The sequence below is a fragment of the Hyperoodon ampullatus genome, assembly GCF_949752795.1.
Source record: "Hyperoodon ampullatus genome assembly, chromosome: 1".
NCBI classification, from domain to species: domain Eukaryota; kingdom Metazoa; phylum Chordata; class Mammalia; order Artiodactyla; family Ziphiidae; genus Hyperoodon; species Hyperoodon ampullatus.
Genome location: NC_136914.1, coordinates 198,492,577 through 198,518,868, shown reverse-complemented (window position 1 = coordinate 198,518,868; position 26,292 = coordinate 198,492,577). Strand labels below are relative to the sequence as shown.

General features: G+C 47.7%; 2 protein-coding genes across 4 annotated transcripts in view; both read left to right on the top strand.

Moving 5' to 3' along the window:
* Positions 1-2,092, top strand: part of RRP12 (ribosomal RNA processing 12 homolog) — a gene marked incomplete at its 5' end in the record, with an annotated part of 28,840 nt that extends 26,748 nt beyond the window's left edge. For all 3 annotated transcript variants that reach the window (XM_079712646.1, XM_079712645.1, XM_079712644.1), the window contains 3 exons: positions 484-551; positions 864-946; positions 1,573-2,092. In XM_079712646.1, the coding sequence (XP_079568772.1) occupies positions 484-551; positions 864-946; positions 1,573-1,675 (254 nt within the window). In that variant the 3' untranslated portion in view covers positions 1,676-2,092. The remainder of the gene's footprint in view (positions 1-483; positions 552-863; positions 947-1,572) is intronic.
* A 21,581-nt stretch (positions 2,093-23,673) lies between these two features.
* FRAT2 (FRAT regulator of WNT signaling pathway 2) lies at positions 23,674-24,366 on the top strand (the record flags this gene model as incomplete). The annotated part of the gene is made up of 1 exon (XM_079699088.1): positions 23,674-24,366. One exon carries the CDS (start codon positions 23,674-23,676, stop codon positions 24,364-24,366), a length of 693 nt encoding a protein of 230 aa, XP_079555214.1.
* Positions 24,367-26,292: the final 1,926 nt, after the last annotated feature.

The window sequence follows — 26,292 nt, the reverse complement described above, 5'->3', positions numbered from 1 at the left end:
AAGCCTGAATGAGATCAAGGCTTAGTGCCTCATTTTACAGATGAGCTTAAGAGGCTCCAGAAAGTTCAGAGCCTTGCCTACGGTTAGAGCTGGGAGTTGAACCCCAGTCTGTCTGGCTTCAAAGCCTATGTTCTTTTCCCCAGAACAAATGGAGCAGATTCAGTTTGGAGAGGGTGAGGTATTTTATGTTGGTCCAGGATATATGTGTTCCCAGAGGTCACTGGTAGGTCTCTGGATTCAGGTCAGTCTGAGGAGCTCAGTGGTCTAATTGTCAAGTCGCTGGACAGTCCCTTCTCGAGGAAGGTCTTTGTCCTTTGTTGGTAGGGGACAGCCATTCATTCGGTCCTGGCTGTGACTCATCTCCCCAGCAGCTCTCTGGGGAGAAGGTGCCCATTGCCTTCTCCCACTGCCTGCTCTCCGGGGAGAAGGCTGCCCGATTGCCCTGGCCTTGCCTGACTCATGGCCTCTGTGTTCCCCCTCTAGCGGGAGGCTCTGGCATCCATCGCCCTGTGGCCAAGAAGGCTACCCCCGGGGCCGAATACAAGGCCAAGGTAAGAGCTGCCGGTGGGGCAAGGACTCTCCTGGCAGAGTCTCTGGGGAAGTGCGGGGCAGCTGTGCCCATCACTGCCCTGGAGAGGCACCTTTGTGGAGCCAGCCTGAGGCCACACTGAGGGGCACACAGAGGTCTTGTTAGCACCTGAAGTCCAGGCCTTTGTTGGATGGCTGTCCAGGGCTGCAGAAGCTCTTTGGCACCACCTGAGGCAGAGGATGAAGGGAAGGGAGGATGCAGCCTGGCAGGTCAGGGGCAAGGGTGGAAAGAGAAGCCCACCCTCCTGGCTGACTCTGTTTCTCTGGGTGAGCAGAAAGCAAAGGGTGACGTGAAGAAGAAAGGTCGGCTCGACCCCTATGCCTACATCCCCCTCAGTAAAGCCAAGCTCAACCGCAGGTACGGCGTGTGCAGGGTCGGGGGTGAGGGCTGTGCTCGTTACACTCTCCACTCGATTGCTCAAGTCTCTTCTGTTTTTTTTATTAACTAATTTTATTTATTTCTTTTTGGCTGCGTTGGGTCTTTTGTTGCTGTGCATGGGCTTTCTCTAGTTGTGGTGAGCGGGGGCTACTTTTCATTGTGGTGCGCGGGCTTCTCTTGTTGCGGAGCACGGGCTCTAGGCACACGGGCTTCAGTAGTTGTGGCTCACGGTCTCTAGAGCACAGGCTCAGTAGTTGTGGCGCACGGGCTTAGTTGCTCTGCAGCATGTGGGATCTTCCCGGTCCAGGGCTCGAACCCATGTCCCCTGCATTGGCAGGCGGATTCTTAACCACTGCGCCACGAGGGAAGTCCCAGTTTTTTATTTTTACTTTTTCGCATGCACCTTCAAGTATCATTGACTTGAACTGCTCGTTTAAACATGATGGGTGTGGTCTGCGCGGATCACGTGCCGCCCACCACCTGGCAGCGCCCCTTCTCCCCTGTTGCTGCTGGTGCTGGGGTGGGGACATCACCCTTTGATGTTATGGGGAGGGGGGCTGCCTTTTCTCGGCGAGATGTGACCCTTCTGATCCTTGTCCCTGCAGGAAGAAGGTGAAGCTGCAGGGACAGTTCAAAGGCCTGGTGAGAGCTGCCCAGCGGGGCTCCCAGGTGGGACACAAGCTCCGCAGAAAGGATCAACGGCCCTGAGCCCCGGGACCCCCCTGGCTGCTCTGTGGTCTAGCCTGAGGCCCCTTTTTAGCCCCCAAGCTGCCTTGACGCCAGCTCCAGATGCAGCAGTCAGTGGGAGAACCTGGACTCAGAATGACTTGTTGGAACCAGGATTGGTTCCCGGAGGTGCCCTGGATTTTGGAAGCTCCAAATGGGAGTCACCCTTTAGAGGTGCCCCTGGGGCCTGGAGATGGGAATGTGGCCTCAGTGCCTCTGGGTAGGCTAGCGAGGCAGCTGTGCTTTCCGTCCAGAGTGTTTGCAACAGAAGAGACGGTCTTCCTTTCCTCTGGCTCCCTGTCGCCACGTGGCACTCTGCCTGGCTGCAGTCTGGCTGTGTGAGATTTGCTGTGATCAGACGTAGAATAAAGATGCAACACCATGTGTTGTACCTAGAAACACTGTGCTTTATCACCTGCCCCCCCACCCCAAGTACAAGAACAGTCTCTGGTCATTGGCAACAGTGGCTTGACCACTTCCTCTCCTGTCCCAGCGTGCTGTCGGGGGCGCGTAGCGTGATAGCCCTGGGTCAGGCTTTGGATCTTGCCCTTGGTATCTTTTTTTTTTTAACATCTTTATTGGAGTATAATTGCTTTACAGTGGTGTGTTAGTTTCTGCTGTATAACAAAGTGAATCAGCTACACCTATACATATATCCCCATATCCCCTCCCTCTTGCGTCTCCCTCCCTGCCTCCCTATCCCACCCCTCTAGGTGGACACAAAGCACCGAGCTGACCTCCCTGTGCTATGTGGCTGCTTCCCACTAGCCATCAGTTTTACATTTGGTAGTGTATATATGTCCATGCCACTCTCTCACTTTGTCCCAGCTTACCCTTCCCACTCCACGTGTCCTCAAGTCCATTCTCTACGTCTGCGTCTTTATTCCTGTCCTGCCTCTAGGTTCTTCAGAAGCATTTTTGTTTGTTTGTTTTTAGATTCCATATATATGTGTTAGCATACGGTATTTGTTTTTCTCTTTGTGACTTACTTCACTTTGTATGACAGACTCTGGGTTCATCCACCTCACTACAAATAACTCAATTTCATTTCTTTTTATGGCTGAGTAATATTCCATTGTATATATGTGCCACATCTTCTTTATGCCCTTTGGATCTTGACCCACCTTCGTCAGGAGGTCTCCCTGACTTCACAGGCCCAGTTAGAAGGTGATGTTTGTAGCACCAGAAGGGGCAGCGAATGCTCTGGGGCTGGTCTGTGGAGCTGTGGTTGAGCACCAGGGACTCGGACTAAAAAGGGGAGGCAGGACATCCCTGGTGGCGCAGTGGTTAAGAATCTGCCTGCCAATGCAGGGGACACGGGTTCGGGCCCTGGTCTGGGAAGCTCCCATATGCCCGTGCGCCACAACTACTGAGCCTGGGCTCTAGAGCCCGCGAGCACAACTACTGAGCCCACGCACCACAACTACTGAAACCCGTGTGCCTAGAGCCCGTGCTCCACAGCAAGGGAAGCCACCGCAGTGAGAAGCCCGTGCACCGCAACGAAGAGTAGCCCCTGCTCACCACAACTGGAGAAAGCCTGAGTGCAGCAGTGAAAACCCAACGCAGCCAAAAATAAATTTTTTTTTAATAAAAATAAAAATGGGAGACAGCCGGCTGAGAGCTGCAGCGCTAGCTGCCCCAGGGCACAAGTTTCTCCCAGCAGCTTTGTTCACTGATTCAACGGACTGTTTACTGAGCCCCTCTGTGTGCCAAGTGCAGCCTGATCACCCAACTTCCTGACGTTCACATTCTCTTTTTTCCCAGACAAGTTGTGGTACAAAGAGCAATGTGATTCCTACTGTCCAGCTTTCATTGGTCTGGAGCAGAGAAGGGATTGGTGTATTGCTCCCATTGCTCCTAAGGTCATTTGTCCCATCAGCCCAGGGAACCCCTTGTGTGTGCTTTCCCAGCAAGAATCAAGAAGCAAAGAACCACAGGGCTATTTCCCACCCCCAGGTATGCTTGTCCCCTGGCACTGGATTGATAATTTTTATTATCTCAAAATCTCCCCATTTGAAATGGCTCCCAGGAGGCCCTGTGCACCATTCCACTCATCCTCTAAGGGGACACAAGTCAACTTGATCAGTTGCCCCCAAATTAGGGCATTTTCTCCTGCTGATTTTGGGCTAGGAAGCTGAGAGGAACCACACTCCGCCCAGAGGTGGCGCTGTTGACATGCCTTGTTCGCAGAAAGTCTGAAATTTGAGAGCAAGCAAGAAAAGTCAAAAGAGGTGGCTATTAGATTCGCAAAGGTGGTGCAACAATGACCCCCTGCCGTTACACTTCTGGACACAAGGTAGGTCAAATTAAGCTAGTCCAGCCCTTTCCTGTTTCTTTTCTCAGGAAATGTAAGCATATGCAGTAGGAAGCTTCATGTAAAATAAGTATGGGTGGGAGTCAACTGCCCAGGGTCGATGTCTTAAAAATTTGAAGCAACTTGCTTATTATTTTCCGAGGAGCTTTGTTTCTTTCAAAGGTGGGAGGGGCGGGTGACCTAGAAAGGTTTGTGTTAGTGATGTGTTGAACTCCATATCCTTTGGGAAGTAGGTTTCAAATGCAAATTATCTTGATGCACAGGCAAGAATTAATCTGCTCTAGAAACTTGCAGGTGCTTGAAACATCTGTTAGGAAAGTCAGTGCCGCTTCTGTTTCTACAGTGGGATGGAGGGAAATTGGGCGTATTCATCAGCGCGAGACTCATTTGATTTCAGGGCAACTAGAATGGTGGAGGGCCTCCACCAAGATCCAGATTTACTACTTTAATTTCGTTATGCTTTTGGCAGTGTCAGAATCTGAGACTTCAGGCTTTCTTTTCTGGGGTCCTCCTCAGAAATGGAAGACAAAGCATACCCGCCCTGGCTGCACCAAAACAGCAACCCTTGTTCTGGCCGAGGATTTGGCATCATGCTGGGGATTTTTTTTTTTTTTTTTTTTTTTTTTCTCGGTACGCGGGCCTCTCACTGTTGTGACCTCTCCCGTTGCGGAGCACAGGCTCCCGACGCGCAGGCTCGGCGGCCATGGCTCACGGGCCCAGCCGCTCCGCGGCATGTGGGATCTTCCTGGACCAGGGCACGAACCCGTGTCCCCTGCATTGGCAGGCGGACTCTCAACCACTGCGCCACCAGCGAAGCCCCATGCTGGGGATTTGCAAAGGCAATCTGCTCATGTCCCCCATCATCATGACGCTTCTGGACACAGGTGGGTCAGGTTAAGCCAACCCTCCCCCTCCTTGGGAAATGTTGCTTCTCAAGATGGCGTCAGCAGGCCTGATGGTGGCTGTCCCCACAGTTCATTCCTGGCATTGGCTGTCTTATTAGGTCTTTGGCTCATTTGCAAGCCTGGCGGTCCAGTGGTTAGGATTCCACGCTTTCACTGCTGAGAGCCTGGGTTCAATCCATGGTCATGGAACTGAGATCCCACAAGCCGCGCGGCGTGGCCAAAAAAATAAGTAAATAAAAATAAAGTTTCACAGAACGTTTGAAAAAAAAACAGAAAAGTGAAAAACGGTCTAGAATCCTTCCACCAAATTCCCACTGTTAATCCTATATATTTCATCCCTGTTTCCTTTTTCTATACACAGGGCTTTTTTGGATACAAAAATAGAGTTTTAAATTACAAGATTATATTCTAAATTTGCACTTGGCTCTCACAAAATTTTTACCCTACTGATGTATAAACACTTCATAAACATGTTTTCAATGTCCTGGCTTAAACATCTGCCCAGTAGATGTAGCTCAGTTTACTTAGAAAGGATCTTTGAGTCCATAAGTATGTTGCTCTTTGATGTATGCAGGAGTTTAATGCCATCACTAGATGCTGGATCATGTGCAAAGCAACATTTAGAAAATGACAGGATGACTGCTCTTTGTCTGTTTTTTGGTATACATTATTATGAATGGGTCGATGACTGTACTCCAGAAAAGCACCCTGATTTGGGGCAATGTAAGCTGGCTCGCCATTTCCTGAAATTGCGCTTAATGTCACTGCTGCCATTAGAAATATTTACCAGGCTCCCAATGAAGGGGGCCTAGTTTCGACCCCTGGTTGGGGAACTAGATCCTCCATGCCGCAACTGAGACCCGGCGCAACCAAAATAAAATAAATAAATAAATGTTTTAAAAAGAAAGAAAAAAAATATATATATATATATATTTAGCAGGTTGTTAGAGGCTGGCTGAGTCATCCAGGCCCAGGGTTGCAGTGCCGGAAGGTTTCCTCCCATTTGGGGCTGTGGTCAGTAATCTGTAAGTATTGATTAAGAAAGTAGGTGAAGGTGTGGTGGCCTGCCACTGCATGTGCAGGCTGCATGCACATCCCCAGGTGAGGTCTGGATATCAGCTCTGCAAACCTAAAATCAGAGTTGATCGTGTTCAGAGAAGAAAAAATAGACTCACAAGAGGCCCAGTCAAATTTGCCATTTATTAATTCGTAATGAGAAATATAAGTGCTACAGGGCCAGAGACTTGGTGTCATGGTGACTGCTCCATTCGTGCGGTCCCCTGCAAAGGGAGTCAAAATCAGAGGCTTTAGTGAGCATGAAACTGGGCAAAGGGAATCACGTGAGTAATATGTAAGTAATGTCATTGTGGTAGGATGGCTGTCCTTGGTGTATGGGATATACCTTGCCCACTGGGTCCCTCTCTGTTCTGGTTACTGTTGCAGAACAGGACTAAGGTCTGTGGTACCTTCTAGGTTCTTTGGAGCCACTTACTTGCTGTCCAGAAGCTTTTCTGAGATTTCATTTGGCTCCTGCTTTCTTCATGTGCAGGCATGCCTGGATCGCATTTCCAAGCCCAAGCAGGGAGGCATCCTGTTCCCTCTGGGGCTTTGTGCAGATAACTTATCCTGTCCATCATGTGTGGACCTGAAGGGTTTGACTTCTAGAGGGCAGCTTGATTTCCAGATTCCAGGGATGTCACCCTGTAGGTCCATAGGTACCAATTACAGAGCTGATACAAGTTTAGGCCAGAATTTCAGAGAGGCACCGCTGACAGGCAGATGGATTTGTGAACCATGCCAGGAATAGTCCATACAGTCCTTATGGCTCCTCTGTAGGTCTTGCAAGATCTTGAAAAGTCTTGCTTTGCACCAGAATGGTTGCTATGCCGTAGATCTTGGACTTGAGGCAACTGTGCCTGAAGTACATCCACAGACAATAACCCCGGGACCAGCCCTCCGTTTTAAGTATGCTCATAAAAATGAGGCACAGTGTTACCCGAGCAGATGTTACACGGTTGCCTGTATGCGTGTATTGATTGGATCGTTGTGTGATAACACTTATCTAAAAATGCCTTACTTAATCATTCCGGCAGCTAGTTCAACTCCTTCCGAGTAGGTGGGGTACACCTCCAAAACAAATAATAATCAGCTAGCAAAGCTGACATCTAGTATTTATTCTGAAGAAAGCCCCTCCCTCTCCACAGGAGGGTCATTAGAGGGAATCACATGGATCCCCTCCCTTGGGACTTCACACAGGGACATAGTCACACCTGATCCACAGTTGCCAGATTCAGATCTGCTGTGCAGGTACAGAGGCAGTTACAACTGTGCAGAGCCTCATCACGGTAAGGTGATTACCATCATGATTCCCACTTTACAGCTGAGACCCCAAAGGTAACGTTAAGCAGGGGGCGTTAGGGAGCACCCAGGCCTCCAGAGTTCAAGCCCACACTGCCCGAGACAGAAGTAGCTTAGCCCTGGGTGAGCACGGTGTTGCAAAGAGGCTTGGCTGCGAATTTCAAAACACCGCGTGCGATTGGGACACCAGAGTCTGTTCTTCCCATACGTCATCTTGCAGGCTCTTCACCCCCAAAGCCCTGCAACTCAGACTAAAACTAATTGCAGAGGAGGTTTCTTTGTACTTGGTGAGGGGAGGGTGGAGCTGTACCAGGACTAGGTTCTTGAGGACTGGGAGGGCCGGGAGGGGAGGGGAGGGGTGGGGTGGGGTGGGGTGGGGTGGGGTGGGGCAGGCAGCGCTGCTTGCTGGGTATTCATTCCTCTTCCTTGTACCCTTTCAAAGAGGGGGTGGAGTCTCTTCTTTCTTCCTTTCCATCATTTTCTTCATACACCTGCACTGTGCATTTACTCTGAGCAAAGGACTTCCTTCCTTCTACAAAAACATTTTGGGAAGCGTGGGAGATACAGTAGTATGCAAAGCAGACAGGAACTTTGCCTTCACAAAGTTTATGAGGAGGGGACAGACAAAATAAATATAATGCACACGGGGACTTCCCTGGTGGTGCAGTGGTTAAGAATCCGCCTGCCAATGCAGGGGACATGGGTTCGAGCCCTGGACCAGGAAGATCCCACATGCCAGGGAGCAACTAAGCCCGTGCGCCACAACTACTGAGCCTGCGCTCTAGAGCCCGAGAGCCACAACTATTGAGCCCACGTGCCACAACTACTGAAGCCCGCGTGCCTAGAGCCCGTGCTCCGCAACAAGAGAAGCCACCGCAATGAGCAGCCCCCACACCGCAACAAAACGTAAGCCCTGCTCGCCGCAACTAGAGAAAGCCCGTGCACAGCGACGAACACCCAACACAGCCAAAAATGAAATAAATTTTTTTTAAAAAAGAGGAAATGGGCAGACCTGCTGGGAAGTTGCTGTTAATCCAGACAAGAGGGGATGGTGCATTACGCTGGGGTGGGGAGTGGTGGCGTCAGTGGTGGAGACGGTGAGAAATGGCTCTAAGTGGTATGAAAACTGCCACATGAAGTTCAGTGCTGTTCGTGGAGGGATCTTCAGCCACAGTAGAGGGAAGCTGGGCCCCTTGTTTTCTGGACCACGAGGCCTGGACATATTTCATCCATTCCATCATTCAATCCTTTTTTATCATTGCTCCCCATATGTCTGGCACTGTCCTAGGTACTAGGGATACATCAGAGAACAAAACAGGGCTTCCCTGGTGGCTCAGTGGTTGAGAGCCCGCCTGCCGATTCAGGGGACACGGGTTCGTGCCCCGGTCCGGGAAGATCCCACATGCCGCGGAGCGGCTGGGCCTGTGAGCCATGGCCACTGAGCTTGTGCGTCCGGAGCCTGTGTTCCGCAACGGGAGAGGCCGCAACGGTGAGAGGCCCGCGTACCGCAAAAAAAAAAAAAAAAAAAAAAAAAAGAACAAAACAAACAGAACTCCTAGCCTCCATGGGGTAACCCAAAAAATAAATATGGGATTCAAGTATGTTAGCTGGCGATAAGTGTTACAGAGAATTATAAAGCAGGAAAGGGGACAGGGAGTATTGGAAGGGAAGGAGGGGTGATTTCAACTTTAAATTGGGCAATTAACTTTAAATTGGCTAAGGATTTGAATAATTGAGCCTTTAGATAACTCCTCTAGATGGAGGAAGCAGCAAGAGCAAAGGCCCTGAGGTAGGCATGTGCTCTGGTTATTCAAAGAAAAGTGGTTGGAGTTGAGAGTAAGAGGGAGATGAGCTGGCGTAGTGTCTTATATGCCACTGTAAGGACTTTGACTTTTTCCTCACAGTGGAAAGGGGAGCCATTGGAAGATGGTGAACATAGGGGTCACATGATCTGGAGTGGCCATCAACTGAGATGGGAAAGACTACAGATGAAGCATTTGGGAGCTGGAGAGTCAGGAGTTCAGTTTTAGACATAATTGAGTTTGAGTTGGCTATTAGATGTCCAAATGGAGATGGAGCTGCTAGAGCAACTAGATAATGAATCTGGAACTCAGATGAGAGCTTCCAGGGTAGGTGTATTCATTTGGGAACATGTGTGTGTCTGTCTGTTTCAAGTAAATAAACTGGGATATCAACAAGTGGGTGAGTATAGATAGAGAAAACACATCTAAGGCTAAGCTTGGAACACTTCAACATTAAGGGCAGATAAGAACAGCCAGTGAGGTAGAAAAAAACAAACAAGACAAAACAAAATAAAACACAAAACAGGAGAACCTGGTATCCTAAGTGAAGATAACATTTCAAGGAAAAAGAGGTTATTAGCTGCATCAAATCTGCTGAAAGTTCAAGTAAGGTGAGGATTATTGGATTTAGTAATATGAAGGTCATTGGTGAGGAGGTCTGTAGCAATTCAGTCCAAAATCCTCTGACGTTCAACTAAAAAAAGTAGGATGCGGTGTATAAGATAAATGAGCTACAAGGACATATTGTACAGCACAGGGAATATGGTCAATGTTTTATAATAACTTTAAATGGAGTATAATCTATAAAAATGTTGAATTGCAAAAAAAATTCTGAATAGCTTTATAACTATTTAAAAAGTTGGAACTCCACAAAGAAAACTCCTGGTCCAGATGGCTTCACCAGCAAATATTTAAAAATAAAACTACATCAACCTTGCACAAATTCCTTCATACGGTAGATAAAAAGGAACGTTCCAACCCATTTTATGAGACTAGTATGACCCTGATTTCAAACTCTGTCAAGAACATTATAGGCATACCTTGGAGATATTTCAGGTTTGGTTCCAGACCACCACAATAAAGCAAATACTATTGCAATAAAGGGAGTAACACAGGGGAATTCCCTGGCTGTCCAGCGGTTAGGACTCCACGCTTTCACTTGCCAAGGGCCAGGGTTCAATCCCTGGTCGGGGAGCTGAGATCCCACAAGCCATGCGGTGGGGTCAGAGGAAAAGGGGAGTGGCGGGGGGAGTAACATGAAATTTCTGGTTTCCCAGTGCATAAAAGTTATGTTTATGCTATGTTGTAGTCTAAGTGTGCAATATCATTATGTCTAAAAAAAACAACGTATATACCTTAATTTAAAAGTACTTTATTGGGGCTTCCCTGGTGGCTCAGTGGTTAAGAATCCGCTTGCCAATGCAGGGGACATGGGTTCGAGCCCTGGGCCGGGAAGACCCCACATGCCGAGGAGCAGCTAAGCCCGTGTGCCACAGCCACTGAGCCTGCGCTCTAGTGCCTGTGAGCCACAACTACTGAACCTGCACTCCTAAAGCCGGTGCTCCACAAGAGAAGCCACTGCAATGAGAAGCCCGCACACCGCAGCGAAGAGTAGCCCCCACCCCCCCGCTGCAACCAAAGAAAGCCCATGCACAACAACGAAGACCTAAATAAATAAATAAGTTTATTTTTAAAAAAGTACTTTATTGCTAAAAATAAAGGAAGTAGGATGAAACATTTAAAAAGACAAAACTTTTTTTTGAATTTTTGAATTTTATTTTATTTATTTTTTTATACAGCAGGTTCTTATTAGTTATCCATTTTATATATATTAGTGTATATATGTCAGTCCCAATCTCCCAATTCATCACACCACCACTTTCCCACTTTGGTGTAAAAAGACAAAACTTTTAAAAGCAACAAAAAGCTAACAGTATAGTGAGGAATTACCTGACCAAGCCTCAGGAGTAGATAGGACTCAGAGAGCCCAGCAAAAGGGAAACTTTTGTTTCGGTGGATGGGTGGTGGTGCAAATTACAAAGAGTCTGTTGTGAGGCTGAAATGCACTTTTAGGGGCCTCATGAGGTTAAGGGGATAAAAGTTTGAGTTTAGGGGCTTCCCTGGTGGCGCAGTGGTTGAGAGTCCGCCTGCCGATGCAGGGGACATGGGTTCGAGCCCCGGTTCGGGAAGATCCCACGTGCCGCAGAGAGGCTGGCCCCGTGAGCCATGGCAGCTGAGTCTGCACATCTGGAGCCTGTGCTCCACGACGGGAGAGGCCACAACAGTGAGAGGCCCGCGTACCGCAAACAAACAAACAAACAAAACAGAAAGATTCTGACATAACACCAGTTATTACTGGGAAATAGAAGAACATGCCTACAGTAAGAACCATGGAGCTCAAAGGGCAAATGCATTCAATTGAGTGAAACTAATAAATTATTAAAAAAAAAAAAAAAAAAAAAGTTTGAGTTTAGGAATCACCAAGAGTGGAGACCCAAATAAATTATACACACACCTTAAGCTGGGACCCTAACGGACTACAAACTGGGACTAAGGAAAAATCTGAGTTATGTCACATACACTTGCAAATTACCATCAAGTTGTCTGGGTGGCCCAGAGAATCTTGAGGCTAGGATTTGGAGTAAGGTGTTTCCAGACTCCTAGGGTCCCCAGGAATCTGATCGAAACAAACAAAAATCCTATGTGGAGGATGACATCATCCTAGCTCCCAAATTATTTGTATAAATAATTTTTCAAATACAATGTCCAGTATTCAATCAATGATAACCTCGCATACTAGGAGACAAGGTATGAGTAAGAAAAAGCAGAAACAATAGCAAGAACAGACCACAGGCAATCTGTTTATACCTCTATGACTTCACTCATCACACTGTGTTGTTGTTATTTATGTCTCTTTCTCATTGTGGAGATTTCTTGGTTGCTTCCCCAGCATTCATTCCATTCTTTTCCCTTCCCTACATTCTTGATTTCAGTTCTGGTAAAAATGTGATACTGGAGAAGTCGACTCTATCACCAGCTGTAGGAGTAGGGCATGTGAACTATCCACGGAGTCTCTCCTCCTGTCCACAAGATTGACCCAGGGGTGAGCATGTGAACTAAGCCAGTCCAATGCATGAATCCCAGACCTTCTGGGAAAGATTCTGATACACAGAGTCTCTACTCTTGGGCGAAGAAGCATGTCCCTCTAAGAGTTGCTGGCTGCAACACTGAGAGTAGCTAGTTACAGGATGAAACCAACACCATGGAAGAGCCAACTGGAAAGAAATCAGGCCTTTAGTGACATTGTTAAGCTGCTAGATCAAGGTTCATCTGAAGCTAGACCTGCTTCTAGAGCAGCACTGACCAATAGAAATATAATGCAAGTCACCTATGAAAATATTCCAGTAGCCACGTTTAAAAAGAAACAAAGGTGAAATTAATTTTACTAATATATTTAACCTAATATATCCAAATATTATCATTTAACATGTAATAATGTAAACAATTATTAATGAATAGCTTGCATTCTGTTATTGATGCTAAGTCTATGAAATCCAGTGTGTATTTTTTTTTTAATTTATTTATTTAATTTATTTATTTTTGGCTGCGTTGGGTCTTCGTTGCTGCGTGCAGGCTTTCTCTAGTCATGGCGAGCGGGGGCTGCTCTTCGCTGCGGTACACAGGCTTCTCATTGTGGTGGCTTCTCTTGTTGCGGAGCATGGGCTCTAGGTGCACAGGCTTCAGTAGTTGTGGCACATGGGCTCAGTAGTTGTGGCGTGCGGGCTCTAGAGCACAGGCTCAGTAGTTGTGGCGCATGGGCTTAGTTGCTCTGCAGCATGTGGGATCTTCCTGGACCAGGGCTCGAACTCGTGTCCCCTGAATTGTCAAGCAGATTCTTAACCACTGTGCCACCAGGGAAGCCCATCCAGTGTGTATTTTACACTAAACAGCACATCTCAGTTCAGACTAGCTACATTTCAAGTGCTGAATAGCCCTGTGTGGCTGGGGACCACAGCTCTAGAGTTTTCCTTTATTGACCATAAATTTCCTTAAAGCAACGTTTACCTGCTTTCCTGATATAGAATTTATATACCATAAACTTCACCCACTGTAAATGCACAGTTCTATGATTTTTAATATAACTTATCACCAGCCTCCAGTTCTAGAACATTGCCGTCACCCCCACCATTTCCCTTGTGCCCCTGTGTTGCTACTCTGCTCCCATCCACAACCCCAGGCTGGTCCGCCTTCTGTCTCTGTAAGTTTGCCTCTTCTGGATATTTCACATAAATGGAATCAAGTAATAGGTAGTGTTTTGCATCTGGCTTAACATAGTTCTTCTTTGACTTAACATAGTGTTTTTGAGGTTCCTCCATGTTTTAGCATGATTCAGTAGTTCATTTCTTTTTATTGCTGAATAGTGTTCCAGTGTATGGGTATACACACATTGTGTTTATCCATTCACCAGTTGGTAGACATTTGGATTGTTTCCACCTTTGGGTTATTATGACTAACGCTGCTAGGAACATTCACACCCAAGCCTTTTTATGGACTTGTTTCCATGTCTCTTGATAGAGTCTTAGGATTGGAATTCCTGGGTCATATGCTAAGTTTATGTTTAACCTCTTAAGAAAGTGCCAGACTGTTTCCTTTCTTTCTTTCTTTCTTTTTTTAAAATATTTATTTATTTATTTGGTTGTGCTGGGTCTTAGTTGCTGCATGTGGGCTCCTTAGTTGTGGCATGAGAACTGTTAGTTGCGACATGCATGTGGAATCTAGTTCTCTGGCCAGGGATTGAACCCAGACCCCCTGCATTGGGAGCACAGAGTCCTAGCCACTGCGCCACCAGGGAAGTCCCTCTTTCTTTCTTTCTTCCTTCCTTTCTTCTTTTCTTTTCTTCTCTTCTCTTCTCTTTTCTTTTCCTTTCTTTCTTTCTTCACCCTGCAGCTTGTGGGATCTTAGTTCCCAGACCAGGAATTGAACCCGGGCCCTCAGCACTGAAAGCACTGAAGGCACGGTGTCCTATCCACTGGACTGCCAGGGAATTCCCCAAAGTCACCTTTTTAAAGCACACAATTCAGTGTTTTACAACTGTCACCACTAATTCCAAAACATTTCCACCACCCCAAGAAGGAAACCTATACCCATTAAGCAGTCATTCCTCATGCCCTGCTTCCCTTCCTCCATCCCCTGGAAATCTACTTTCTGTCTCTAGGATTTGCCTATTCTGGACATTTTATATAAATGGCATTATATAACACGTGGCTTTTTGTGTCTGGCTTCTTCCATTGAGCATAATGCTCTCAAGTTTTATCCATGTTGTAGCATGTATCAGTACTTCATTCCTTTTTAAGGCTAAATAACATTCCATGTATGGATATACCATATTTTGTTTATTCATTCATCAGTTGATGGACATTTGGGTTTTTTCTATGTTTTTGGCTGCTATGAATTATGTTGCTATGAATATTTCTGTGCAAGTGTTTGTATGGACATATGCTTTCAGTTCTCTCGGATATATGCCCAGGAGTGGAATTGCTGGGTCATATGCTAAAGCCATGTTTAACTTTTTGAGGAACTGCCAAACTGTTGCAGTACTTCCCATTCCCGTCAGCAATGTATAAGGGCTCCAGTTTCTCCACATCTTTGCCAACACTTGTTATTGTCTGTCTTTTTTTTCCCCTTTTTCCAGGCAACAGGCACTTCTTCTTTCATTGTGATAAATTATACATAGCACAAAATGTACCATTTTAGCCATTTTAAGTGTACAGTTCAGTAGCATTAAGTACATTCACATTGTTGTGCAGCCATCACCACCATCCATCTCCAGAACGTTTTCATCATCCCAAACTGAAATTCTACCCATTAAACAACTCCCATTCCCCTGCTCCCCAGCCCCTTTTTGTCTTACTTTTTGTCCCTATGAGTTTGACTATTTCAGGTACTTCGTATAAGTGGAATCATGCAATATTTATTCTTTTGTGACTGGTTTATTTCACTTAGCATACTGTCCTCAGGGTTCATCCATGTGGTCATATGTGTCAGAATTCCCTTCCTTTTTATGGAGGAATGATAATCCATTGTATGACTATATCACACCTGTTTATCCATTCATAAATCAAGATGGACATTTGGGTTGTTTCTATCTTTGGCTATTGAGAATAATGCTGCTATGAATGTGGTGCTTTCAGTTCTTTCAATTTGGGTTGAAAGAATTGGAAGTGGAATTGCTGGATCATATAGTATTTCTGTTTAACTTTTTGAGGCTTAGAGCCACTTCTATAGGACAGGGGCCACTAATTAAGGACCCTTGGCACCCAAAGTTCCTACCTTACATTTGGTTGGGCTGTTTACCTTTTAGAGGATTTTCCCTTTGTGTAGAAACCACTAAGCAACCATGCTTTGAAACGATTTTATTTACAATGTACTCTCATTTTTCAGAAAAGAGAATAGGAAAGTCCCCGTTGAGGATCCAGGTTTGGAAGAAAGCACAAAACACAGCAGCAGCAGCTCAGGGGGGTTACTCATTGATGTATTCAGCTGCCTTTGCTCTTGCTCCGCAGCCAGCCTTCTTCTCCTGGCTGAAGGCTGCGCAGGATGGGGCAGGCTCGGAGCTCTCATTAAACACTGGCTGAGCCAGAAAAGTGGGTTCTGGTTTAAAAATTTTTTTAAAGTACGGACTTCCCTGGCAGTCCAGTGGTTAAGACGCTGCACTTCCCATGTAGGGGCGTGGGTTCGATCCCTGGTCGGGGAACTAAGATCCCACATGCTGCGCGGTGCGGCCAAAAAATATAAATAAATAAATAAAGAATAAAGAATTGCTCCAAAAGTAAGGGAAAAAAGAGTTTTAAAGAAGTAAAAGTAGGTGCCTTTCACTTTGGGTACTCCCAATCAACACCCTTCCTCCTCCTGCAAGCATGGGAAGTGGTTTGGTAGAGCTGATAATACTTTTGTAGGGATATCATGGTGGTAAGAAGAGGGAGGATGAGAAGTTAAAAAAATATATGTGGTAGTAATAGTAATACAAATAGTAATAACTACCATTACTATAACAACTACCATTGCAGAACGTCCCTTGAAGAGCCACGTTGCCCACAGTGTTGAGGACCACTGAGTTACGGCGACCAGCTATCCTGGTTGGCCTGAGATTAGGGCAATTTCCCAGGACAGCAGACTTTCAGGGCTAAAACCAGGAGGGTCCCAGGCAAATTGGGATGGTGGGTCACCCAAAGGCCAGTCCCCCACTTGCTAGCTGTGTAACCTTGGGCTGGTTACTTTACTTCTCTGTGCCTCAGTTTCCCTAGAGAGAATATCCTCTCTATATTATAGATCTCTATATTATATTATAGAGATGATCATATCTAACTCACACATTTGTTTTGAGGATAAAATAAAATGTATGTATAAGGCATTAAGCTCAGTACATGGCACAATAATAACTACAGATAAATGTTAGGAATTATTACCTAAATTCTTATCTAATTTAACCTTGAAGGTTTGTTTGTTCTTTGGGGGAGACAGCAATTTTATTTTACTTAAATGTATAGTCCATCTGTATCCACAGATTTATATAATAAAAGCCAAATAAAAGCCAAGACTGCTAGAAAAGAAAATATTAAAACCACATAGTAGTAGAGAGAAAAGAATGAACCCCAAATCAAGGCTAATAGGTTTCTAAAAGTGTGCATTCACAGGGCCTGGATTAAGAGGGAGGGGCCGTGGTTTACCTGGGGCTGTCAAGCTGAGCACCAGGTGCAACTGCCTCCTCCTTCTCTGCTTAGAACAGCTCCTAAATTAGATGGTTTTATTATGTCCATTTTACAGAATTGGAAACAGAGTAAAAAGCACAAAGTCTCCCAATGCCCTTGTCAGTTTTTTCGGCACTAGCTGCTGACCATCCTAATTTTGCAGGAGTATTACAAGGAAGGGTTAGAGATTATGGGCCTGGATATCACAGCCGAGCTGCTCACGCAGCATCCTGGAGCCAGGGCAGCCTCCAGGAGTTGAGTCCAAACCGCTTGCTTTGCAAATGGGACTGTGAGGTCCAGAGCTGGGACTGCTGTTCCCAGCATCCAGGTACTGGAGGAACCAAGACTACTACCCAAGTCACCCTACTCCGAACGTGGTGCCCCCTCTAAAGTTGGTCAGGACCAGAAGGCTGTGGGCCCTGGACAGCTCACTAGACCTAGGGGCACAGGCCTGTGACGGGTAAGAATGAATTTAGACAATGTTCTCAAGTCTGTATTTCCCAATGGGCTTATGTTTTCCCAAATGAAGTCATGTGCTTTTTCTGCGGAGGAGACCAGCACTGTCTCCAAGGAGGTCTGGTGTTTGCCTGCACGAGTCTGAAGCAGGAAAGAGAAGGCCTCAGTGCACTTGTGTGTCAGAGTCTGTAGATGCTGGACTCATCTGTGCTTTCCCTCTCCCAGGAAACCAGAAGCAAAGCTACTCCAGGAGGAAAATCCAGAATGGCCTACTTGAAGCGAATGGGGGGAGGTTACAGCCTCCCAAGCTGAGCTCAAGGCTGTGGTGACCCTGCCAGGACTTCCCTCGCCCCATGAGGCCTGGTCTGTCACACAACCAGCAGCCCATTTGTCATCTTTCCTACTTTCCCATATGATGTGATATATAGAGAATTTATAGAGCATATGTCTTTCATGTTCCAAGGCAATTTTTAAAAATTTTATTTATTTATTTATTTATTTTGGGCTGTGTTGGGTCTTCATTGCTGTGCGTGCGTTTTCTCTAGTTGCAGTGAGCGGGGGCTACTCTTCATTGTGGTGCACGGGCTTCTCATTGCGGTGGCTTCTCTTGTTGCGGAGCATGGGCTCTAGGTACGCGGGCTTCAGTAGTTGTGGCACATGGGGTCAGCAGTTGTGGCCCATGGACTTAGTTACTCTGCGACATGTGGGATCTTCCCAGACCAGGGATCAAACCCATGTCCCCTGAATTGGCAGGCGGATTCCTAACCACTGCGCCACCAGGGAAGTCCCCCCCAAGGCAAATTTTTGAAAATCCACTTTATTGCGTATAATTAATTTACCCATTTTAAGTGTCCACTGAGGTTTTTTTTAGGTTTTTAAAAATATTTATTTATTTAATTTATTTTTCTGGCTGCGTTGGGTCTTAGTTGCAGCATGTGGGATATTTCATAGTGGCACAGGCTTCTCTCTAGTTGTGGCACGAGGGCTCCAGGGCATGTGGGCTCTGTAGTTTGCAGCATGTGGGCTCTCTAGTTGAGGCGCGCGGACTCAGTAGTTGTGGCGTGCAGGCTTAGTTGCCCCACGGCATGTAGGATCTTAGTTCCCTGACCAGGGATCGAACCCGTGTCCCCTGCATTGCAGGACAGATTCTTTACCACTGGACCACGAGGGAAGTCCAAAGGGTCCATTGAGTTTTGACAAATATATACACCCATGCATCTGCCACCATGATGAATATATGGTGTGTGTGTTTACAGTTTGTTTTGTTGTTTGGGTGTACAGTTGTAAGTTTTAACACCGGTGTAGATGTGTGTAACCATTACCACAATCAGGACACTGAGCAGTTCCATTGCCCCCCCATTGCCCCCCAAAATTCTTGTGCTCATCTTTGTAGTCACAGCCTCCCCTCCACCAACTTAACCTTTGGCGACCACTGATCTGTGATTTGAACCTACAGTTTTGTCCAAGGCAAATTCTAATCATGATTACCTAGGTCATAATTTTATTAAAAATAACCCCTTTCCCTTTAGGCACTGTACTGTATCCACTTTCCCAACCAACACCCTTAGCACAAAGGAGAGAGGCAGGTAACCAGAAGAAAACTTTGGGATGGGAAGGATGACTGAAGATCTTTATCAGGCCCACCACGGTCCCCTGGCTGCCTCTGGACAAGCCTTTGCTTCCTTACCGAGGGAAGATAATGACCCAGTTCACCTTGGCCAGAAAATCATGCAACAGGAGTGAGGGAATCAGCTGATCTGACATCTTCAATGTGACTTCAAAGTCGAAAAAGAGCGGCGACCTGCATTGGAAGCATGATGAAGATGCAATGACTTCACATCCCCAAATAGATTGCCGTTACAATTATAGAAAAAGAAAGAACTAGATCAAATACCAGATACAGCACAGAATTTTTCTTACTGAGGTGAAATTCACATGCATAAAATTAGCCATTTTAAAGTGTACAATTCAGTGACATTTAGTACACCCACAGCACTGTGCAACCACCACCGCTATCAAGCTCCAAAACATTTTCAACACTCCAAAAGGAAACCTTGTACCCTTTAGCAGTCATTCCCCCGCCACCACCATTCTCGCTCCCCAGAACTAAGCAACCACCAATCTACTTTCTGCCTCTATGGGTTTATTTATTCTGGATATTTTCTGTAAGTGGAATCCCAATACATGCATGACCTTGTGTTTCTGGCTTCTCTCACTTAGCGTAATGTTTTTGAGCATCATGTTGTAGCACATCGGCATTTCATTTCTTTTTATGGCTGAGTAATATTCCATTGCATGGCTATATCCCAGCTTGTTTATTCATCTGTTCATGGACCACAGCATAGAATTCCCCTTTTTTTAGGCTTACACATCACTAAGACTATTTCTGCTTCTCAGAGCTTCACTCCAACATCACCCCTGCCAAGGTCATGTGATAAGTCTTCCCATACATATTCTTTTCTTTTTTTTTTGTGGTACACGGGCCTCTCACTGTTGCGGCCTCTCCCGTTGCGGAGCACAGGCTCCGGACGCGCAGGCTCAGCGGCCATGGCTCACAGGCCCAGCCGCTCCGCGGCATGTGGGATCTTCCCGGACCGGGGCACAAACCCGTGTCCCCTGCATCGGCAGGTGGACTCTCAACCACTGCGCCACCAGGGAAGCCCCCCATACATATTCTTATGTAATATAACAATTTTGTAAAGAAAGGATCACCCTCCATTTTACTGATTCAGGATCTGAGGCACAGAAGGATGACATGGCTGGATGCAGGTGGAATTCCAAGCCTAGAGTCCATCTCTTCATCCTCACTGGTGTCTCTGAGTACAGGTTACTGAAAACAAAGTCCAGGTGGAAAGCAAACTCCTTGCGAAGAATTTCAATGCAGTCCAAACAAATTCAGAAAATCCTTGAATTCTGTGTCCTTCCACGGGTGATGTTGAATACCCTCCATATCTCTTTCCAGGCAGGCGGCCAGCGTGCCAGGCACACAGCTCTCATTGCTTCCCTTTCTGATACCCTCTCATTATTATTATTATTATTATTATTTTTTGCAGTACGCGGGCCTCTCACTGTTGCGGCCTCTCCCGTTGCAGAGCACAGGCTCCGGACGCGCAGGCTCAGTGGCCATGGCTCAAGGGCCCAGCCACTCCGTGGCATGTGGGATCTTCTGGGACCGGGGCACGAACTCGTGTCCCCTGCATCGGCAGGCGGACTCCCAACCACTGCGCCACCAGGGAAGCCCCCCTCTCATTACTTTTAATTGCATCTGAGCCTCTCTAGCATCTTGTATTTTGATTCCTAATCCAGGGCATTTCTCTGCCTCCCACTGGTCCAGCACAGCACTTTCCTCTCTCAGAGCTCTCCAGAGAAGTGCCCCCAGAAAATGGAGCTGGTCTTCTGTAATGAATTCATCTTTATAATGAATAGTATAATATCCAAGTCCCGGCATATTTACATAGCAATCTCCACACAAAAGCAACATTACAAAGGGAAGATTTTTAAAAGAATGCCATCTCAGCTCCATTTCCTATAGTACTAAGAACACTATGGGAATTACCCTGACAAGAAAAGAAAAACGACTTCCAGGGATGCTGGGTTAGAGACAATAGCTACACCAGCTCCATTAATGTTTAAAGTCAATGGAGCATAAAACTGCTTTTCTCTACTTACAGGCAGGCATCATCTTACAGAGAGGAGGAAAAAAAATTACCATTTATTTAACCCTGCTGAAATCCATAAGCCCTCCCCTAATTTTCATTCCCCTTGAAATTCTCCAGTAAGTACCATCAGAATGAAAATGAAAATCACTGTCTCTGGGGGAAATGGCTTCCAGTCCTCATCAGTAAATCGTGTGAAGAGCCCTCCACAGAGATGCAGAAGGAAGGCTGCTTGTTGGGAAAGGATCTGTCAGCAAAACCTGTAGAACTAGTTGTAGGGGGTCACACCCTGGGATTTGGGAGCCTTTGGGCTGACTTCCAGAAGGTCTTAATCAATCCGAGGTCAGGGTGGTCCTGAGGCAGAATTCAGGGACAAGGCAGGTTCAAGGAAGTAATGCCTTGGGGGTACGTTTTACTTAGCGGGCTGTAAGGGGGAAACTTTATCATGAATATATTAGCTGATTCCCTCAGGGAATCGCTGGAATTAAGCCAGGCCTCTGTGAGTAAACCACTGGACCTAATCCCACGTTACATTTGTGTAATGCCTGACAAAGCCTGGTCCCATTATCTTATTTGATCCTGAAAGCAATCCTCAGAGGGAGGCAGGGCTGGGATTATTTTTTCCATTTTACATGTGTTTTCACTTGTAAACTTATTTGCCAGGAGCCACACACCCAGACGCGGCAGGAATGAGATGTGAATCTCTTTAGGTCTTGGTACAACGTGTTCAAGGTTTTTCTTGACTTCGCACACAGACTGATCATAATATTCCCAGCCCCACCCAGTCCTTACAACCTTCGGCTTAACCAGCAGCTGGGAGCTGCTCAGGGCTGAGCTTGTGTTTACAGAGCCCAAACACCTCTGTCCTGAAGAAGAACTACAGCCCTGCCTGACAAGCTCTGTGGTGGGAAAAAAATCGTATCATCTCCCTGCACCAGTGACCAAAATGAATCCAGATGGATTTGAAAAAAATCAAGGCACTAGAAAAATCTCAGGAAAATAGAACGTAATATTTAATAACTTTCTAGAGGCAAGAAGACTAAATTTGGCATTGTGTTAGAAGTTTCAAAGGAAGGTACTTTATGTAGATTTGACTATATTAAAGTTTAAGTTTTAGTGAAAAAAAAAACTCCACAGGGCCAACAAAAACCGAAGAAATATTCACAGCAAAATATGAAAGAAAAGAGTTAACTTCTGGCATGTAGAGGCGTCATGCAAATACAAAAGAAAAAATCAATAGGAAAAACTTATTAGAGAACTATTCACAAAAAAAGGAAGTACAGTTGGTTAACAAACATTTAGAAAACTACTCTACCTAACTAAAGGCAAAGAAATAAATACTGAAATGAGATCCATTTCACCTACAAAATCAGAAAAATAACTATAATACTCAAGTATTAATACTAGTGAAGGCGCAACGAATATTGTATGCTTACACATGAATGATGAGAGAGTAAATTTACCCAACTGTTAGAAAGCAATTTGGTACATTTATCAGAAACCTTAAAATATCCATATCCTTTGACTTGAATTTCCATTCCTGGGAAATATGTTCTTAGGAAAGAATCAACACGGAAAAAGTTTTACACACAAAAATGTTGGTCACGCACTTATTTACAACGGTGAAATTAGGTAAACCACAAACGTTAAAGGAATTATTTAGTAAGTTATGGTACAGCCAGTTAATGGAAACTTGCGTAATCATTACATGTTCTCAAAGCGCATGCAATAGCACGAACACCGTTTACGGGATAATGCTAGTGGAAAAGTGTATAACGTATACGAGTGGCTGTTTGTATAACACTTTTATAGAAAAAGGCTGGAAAAGAAAAACGTTTAATATGTGAACCATGTTTGAATCCTATGATTAGAGAGTTTTTTTTCATCGCCCTATATTTCTATTTAAATCTTTCTTTTTGGCCGCGCGGTTTTTTTTTTTTTTTTTTTTTAATGAACAAAGTCAGCTCTTCTTTAGCCAGGCGGTGGCGCGTCTTTCTCTCGCGCTGGGCCGTAGCGCTTGAGGACTAGGCGGAGGGAGCAGGCTCCGAGACTCCACCTCAGGGCGATTCCGCCCTCCATTACGAAGTCCCCCTCCCCGCCCCCAATTTCCCCAGCCCCACCCCTCCCAAGCCAGCTGGTCGCAGGGCCCACCCCTCCCCCACCACTCCCGGACCCCGGTGACTGCGGGTGCGCGGGAGGGGGAGCAGGGCCGCCCAAGTCTTGCTGACACGTGGGGAGGGAGAAAGCGTCGGAGGACGAGTGGTTGGGTGTGTGGGTGGGTGTGTCCGTGAGTGGGAGAATCCAATCGTGGCCACCTCAGAGTCTCCATAGTCCTGTGCTGCTAATCCGGCCGGGGAAGTACGAAGCTCTCCCCATGCCCCGGATCCCCTCCTAAGCAAACACCCAGCGCAGACACAAGAATGCTCCGGCCGCGGCCCGGCGCTGCCCGTGACGGCCCGCGCTGCGCCACCTCCTCGCTTGTCCCCCCCGCCCCGGAGCGGTGGTAGGGCCCGGCGGCAACGTCACCCATTGTTTACAAATCAACCCGAGCCGGTAGGATTCCGGCTCCCGCGGCTGCTGGCGCGCGGCGAGAGTGCCTGGCGGGCTGCGGCTTCCGCGTCTGCCCCGGCTCCGGCTTCGGCCTCAGCACCGCGCCCGGCTCCGCCGCGGCCCACCGAGCCCCGGGGGCAGCCGAGCCGCCGGCGACTCCCGCAGAGCTCCGGGTGCCCGCGCGAGGGGCCATGCCGTGCCGGAGGGAGGAGGAAGAGGAAGCCGGCGAGGAAGAGGAGGAGGAGGAGGAGGACAGCTTCCTCCTGCTGGAACAGTCGGTGACTCTGGGCGGTTCGGGCGAGGTGGACCGACTGGTGGCCCAGATCGGCGAGGCGCTGCAGCTGGACGCGGCGCAGGACCGCCCTGCCTCCCCGTGCGCGCCCCCGGGGCCGCCACTGCAGCCCCCGCGACCCCCGGCCGTGGTGCGGGCGGACAAGGCCCGAGCCCCGGCTCTGCCGTTGCTTCTGCCGCCCGCCTCGGCCGAGACTGGGGGTCCGGCGCCCCCGGGGGCCCTGCGCTGCGCCCTCGGGGACCGCGGCCGGGTGCGGGGCCGGGCTGCGCCCTACTTTGTGGCCGAGCTCGCTGCAAGCCCCAGCGCGCTGCCCGGGCCGTGCCGGCGAGGATGGCTGCGGGGCGCTGTCGCCTCCCGCCGCCTGCAACAGCGACGATGGCCCCCAGCCGGGGCGCGCGCCAACGACGACGACCCGCACAGGCTCCTGCAGCAGCTGGTGCTCTCGGGGAACCTCATCAAGGAGGCCGTGCGGAGGCTCCAGCGAGCCGTCGCCGCGGTGGCAGCCACGGGCCCCGCGGCACCCCCCGGACCCGGGGGCAGCCGCAGCCGACCGGATCCTGTCGCCCTTCAGCCCTCCGGCGCCTTGCACTGACCCAGGGCCCCTGGAGGAGGAAGAAGCCGTTGCGGGGACCCAACGGCGTCCTGTCCCTTCCCCAGCCTTGAGCTGAAGCCGCCGTTGCCGTCCTGGGAGCGACCGCCTAGGCTGCAAGGAGGCGCGTGGGGAGACCTCAAGCCGAGAAGTTACCCGCCCCGGCGAGGCTGTCGGCGAAAACTTGAGCGTGGAGAAATGCACGGGCCAAGGCGCGTCCGTGTCGCGTGAGAATTTCCCCGGCCACCTCGGGGACAGGAACCTGGGATAAAACTGGGAGAACTATGGCAGCTATTTGCATCAACTTGTACCTGACTTAACCCTTGGGGGTGTCGTGTGCTTGGATTGTTTAAAGATACGGCTCCAAGGGGCGAGAATCGCGAGGGCTTTGTAAGAATACTTGAAAACTGATGACACGAATACATTTTATTTTCCGGTGGAGGAACTTAGTGAAAATGGTGCTACAATTGCTGTGCAAAGAAATTCCGGAGGGAAGAAGAATGTAAAAGCTTGGTGGTGGGTGGGTTGGCATCGCCCGCCCCCTTTCTCGCACCTCATCGGTGACTGGTCGAGGTGGGAGATGTGAGCTCCAGTTGTCGGGGGTAGGGAGGTGGAGAATTTTGAAGGTGGGTCGAGGTGGATGTGGACTTTTAAATGACTTGACCTTGCCACCTGTGTTTCAAGGTCACGGTGTGCTTGGTCGGAAGGTTGTGGGCTTCCTGGGAGAGCTAACTGACCGCTGTGTCTTTTCTTTCTTTTGCTCCAAGAAGAGCCCTGTCTGTGCTTCGCCACCTCCTAGCGTCTCCAGAGGACACACAGGTGGAGAGGGCTGTGCAAGGAGAGTTAGTTTTTCTCTGTGCTCTCCTTCTGTCCAGAACTCCTCCTCCTCCTGTGAGGCCACTCTTGGCCATGCCATGAGCTTTCTCAGAAACAGGCATAAACAATGTCTTATGTCTCTCTCCTGTCCTCCCGGCTGGCCTTTCTTATTCCACCCTTTCTGATGTCTTCACTGCATGGATGAGACCCCGGCTGTTTTTCTGCTCTGTTCTGGCCCTCTGTGGAGCCATAGGCCTGAGCTTTCGTGGGTCTTCACCCCTCAGTTTCCTTCTGCCACCAGCTCTTTGTGAGTGACCGAAACCGTTTTTTAAATGGGACTCTCCAAGAGGAGAAACCGCAGGCTTTACCCGTATGAAACTTGACGGTGCTTTAAGTAAGGTGCCACCCCCAAACTTTAAAGGAGCTAAACTAATTTTTTAAAAAGATTCAATGGCTTGTTCATCCTTCAGATGTAGCTATTGACGTACACTTCGCACCGGAGTGTCTGAAATTGTGGTGGTCCTGATTTATAGGATTTCTTAATTAAAAGTGTCTGCTGAATAAATTTGGTTTTTGTTTTGGAGCATGCTTTGGCTTTTTGGTGGAAGGTGGGGGAAAGAAAAGCACAGAGGGGACACCTTTCATAATAAAGTCGTGATGGAGAGGGGACTTAGGGGTCGAGGTGTGAGATGGAGACCGGTGGAGCTGCAGTCGATGAGTGCTTCTGGGTCGATGTTCCACAAGATCAGAAAATTCAGTCCAGGTTTTTAAAAACATGCTAGGTGGGCTTTCACGCCCTTTGTGGAATAAGAACATAGTCCAGAAACTTTCTAGCCTGGAGGGCAGAGGCCAAGCGATTTGCTGTATCTGGAGGAGGGTGGAGGGAGGTGAATTTTCTGATTTTTTTGTGTTTGAAGAATGGTGAGGGTATAGACAGAGCCTGCCTATTTTCTCCTTTGAGACTGACCCAGTCTTGAGCTGTGGCCTAGGGAAAGGACAATAGGGTTTTATAGCAGTATATTTGGTAGTTGTAAAATGGGGTGTTTTGAGCAGATGGGGGTTCAGTTAATTAAGTGGCCCTCCTGGTTCCGCCCTCAGCCTTATCTTCCCCAG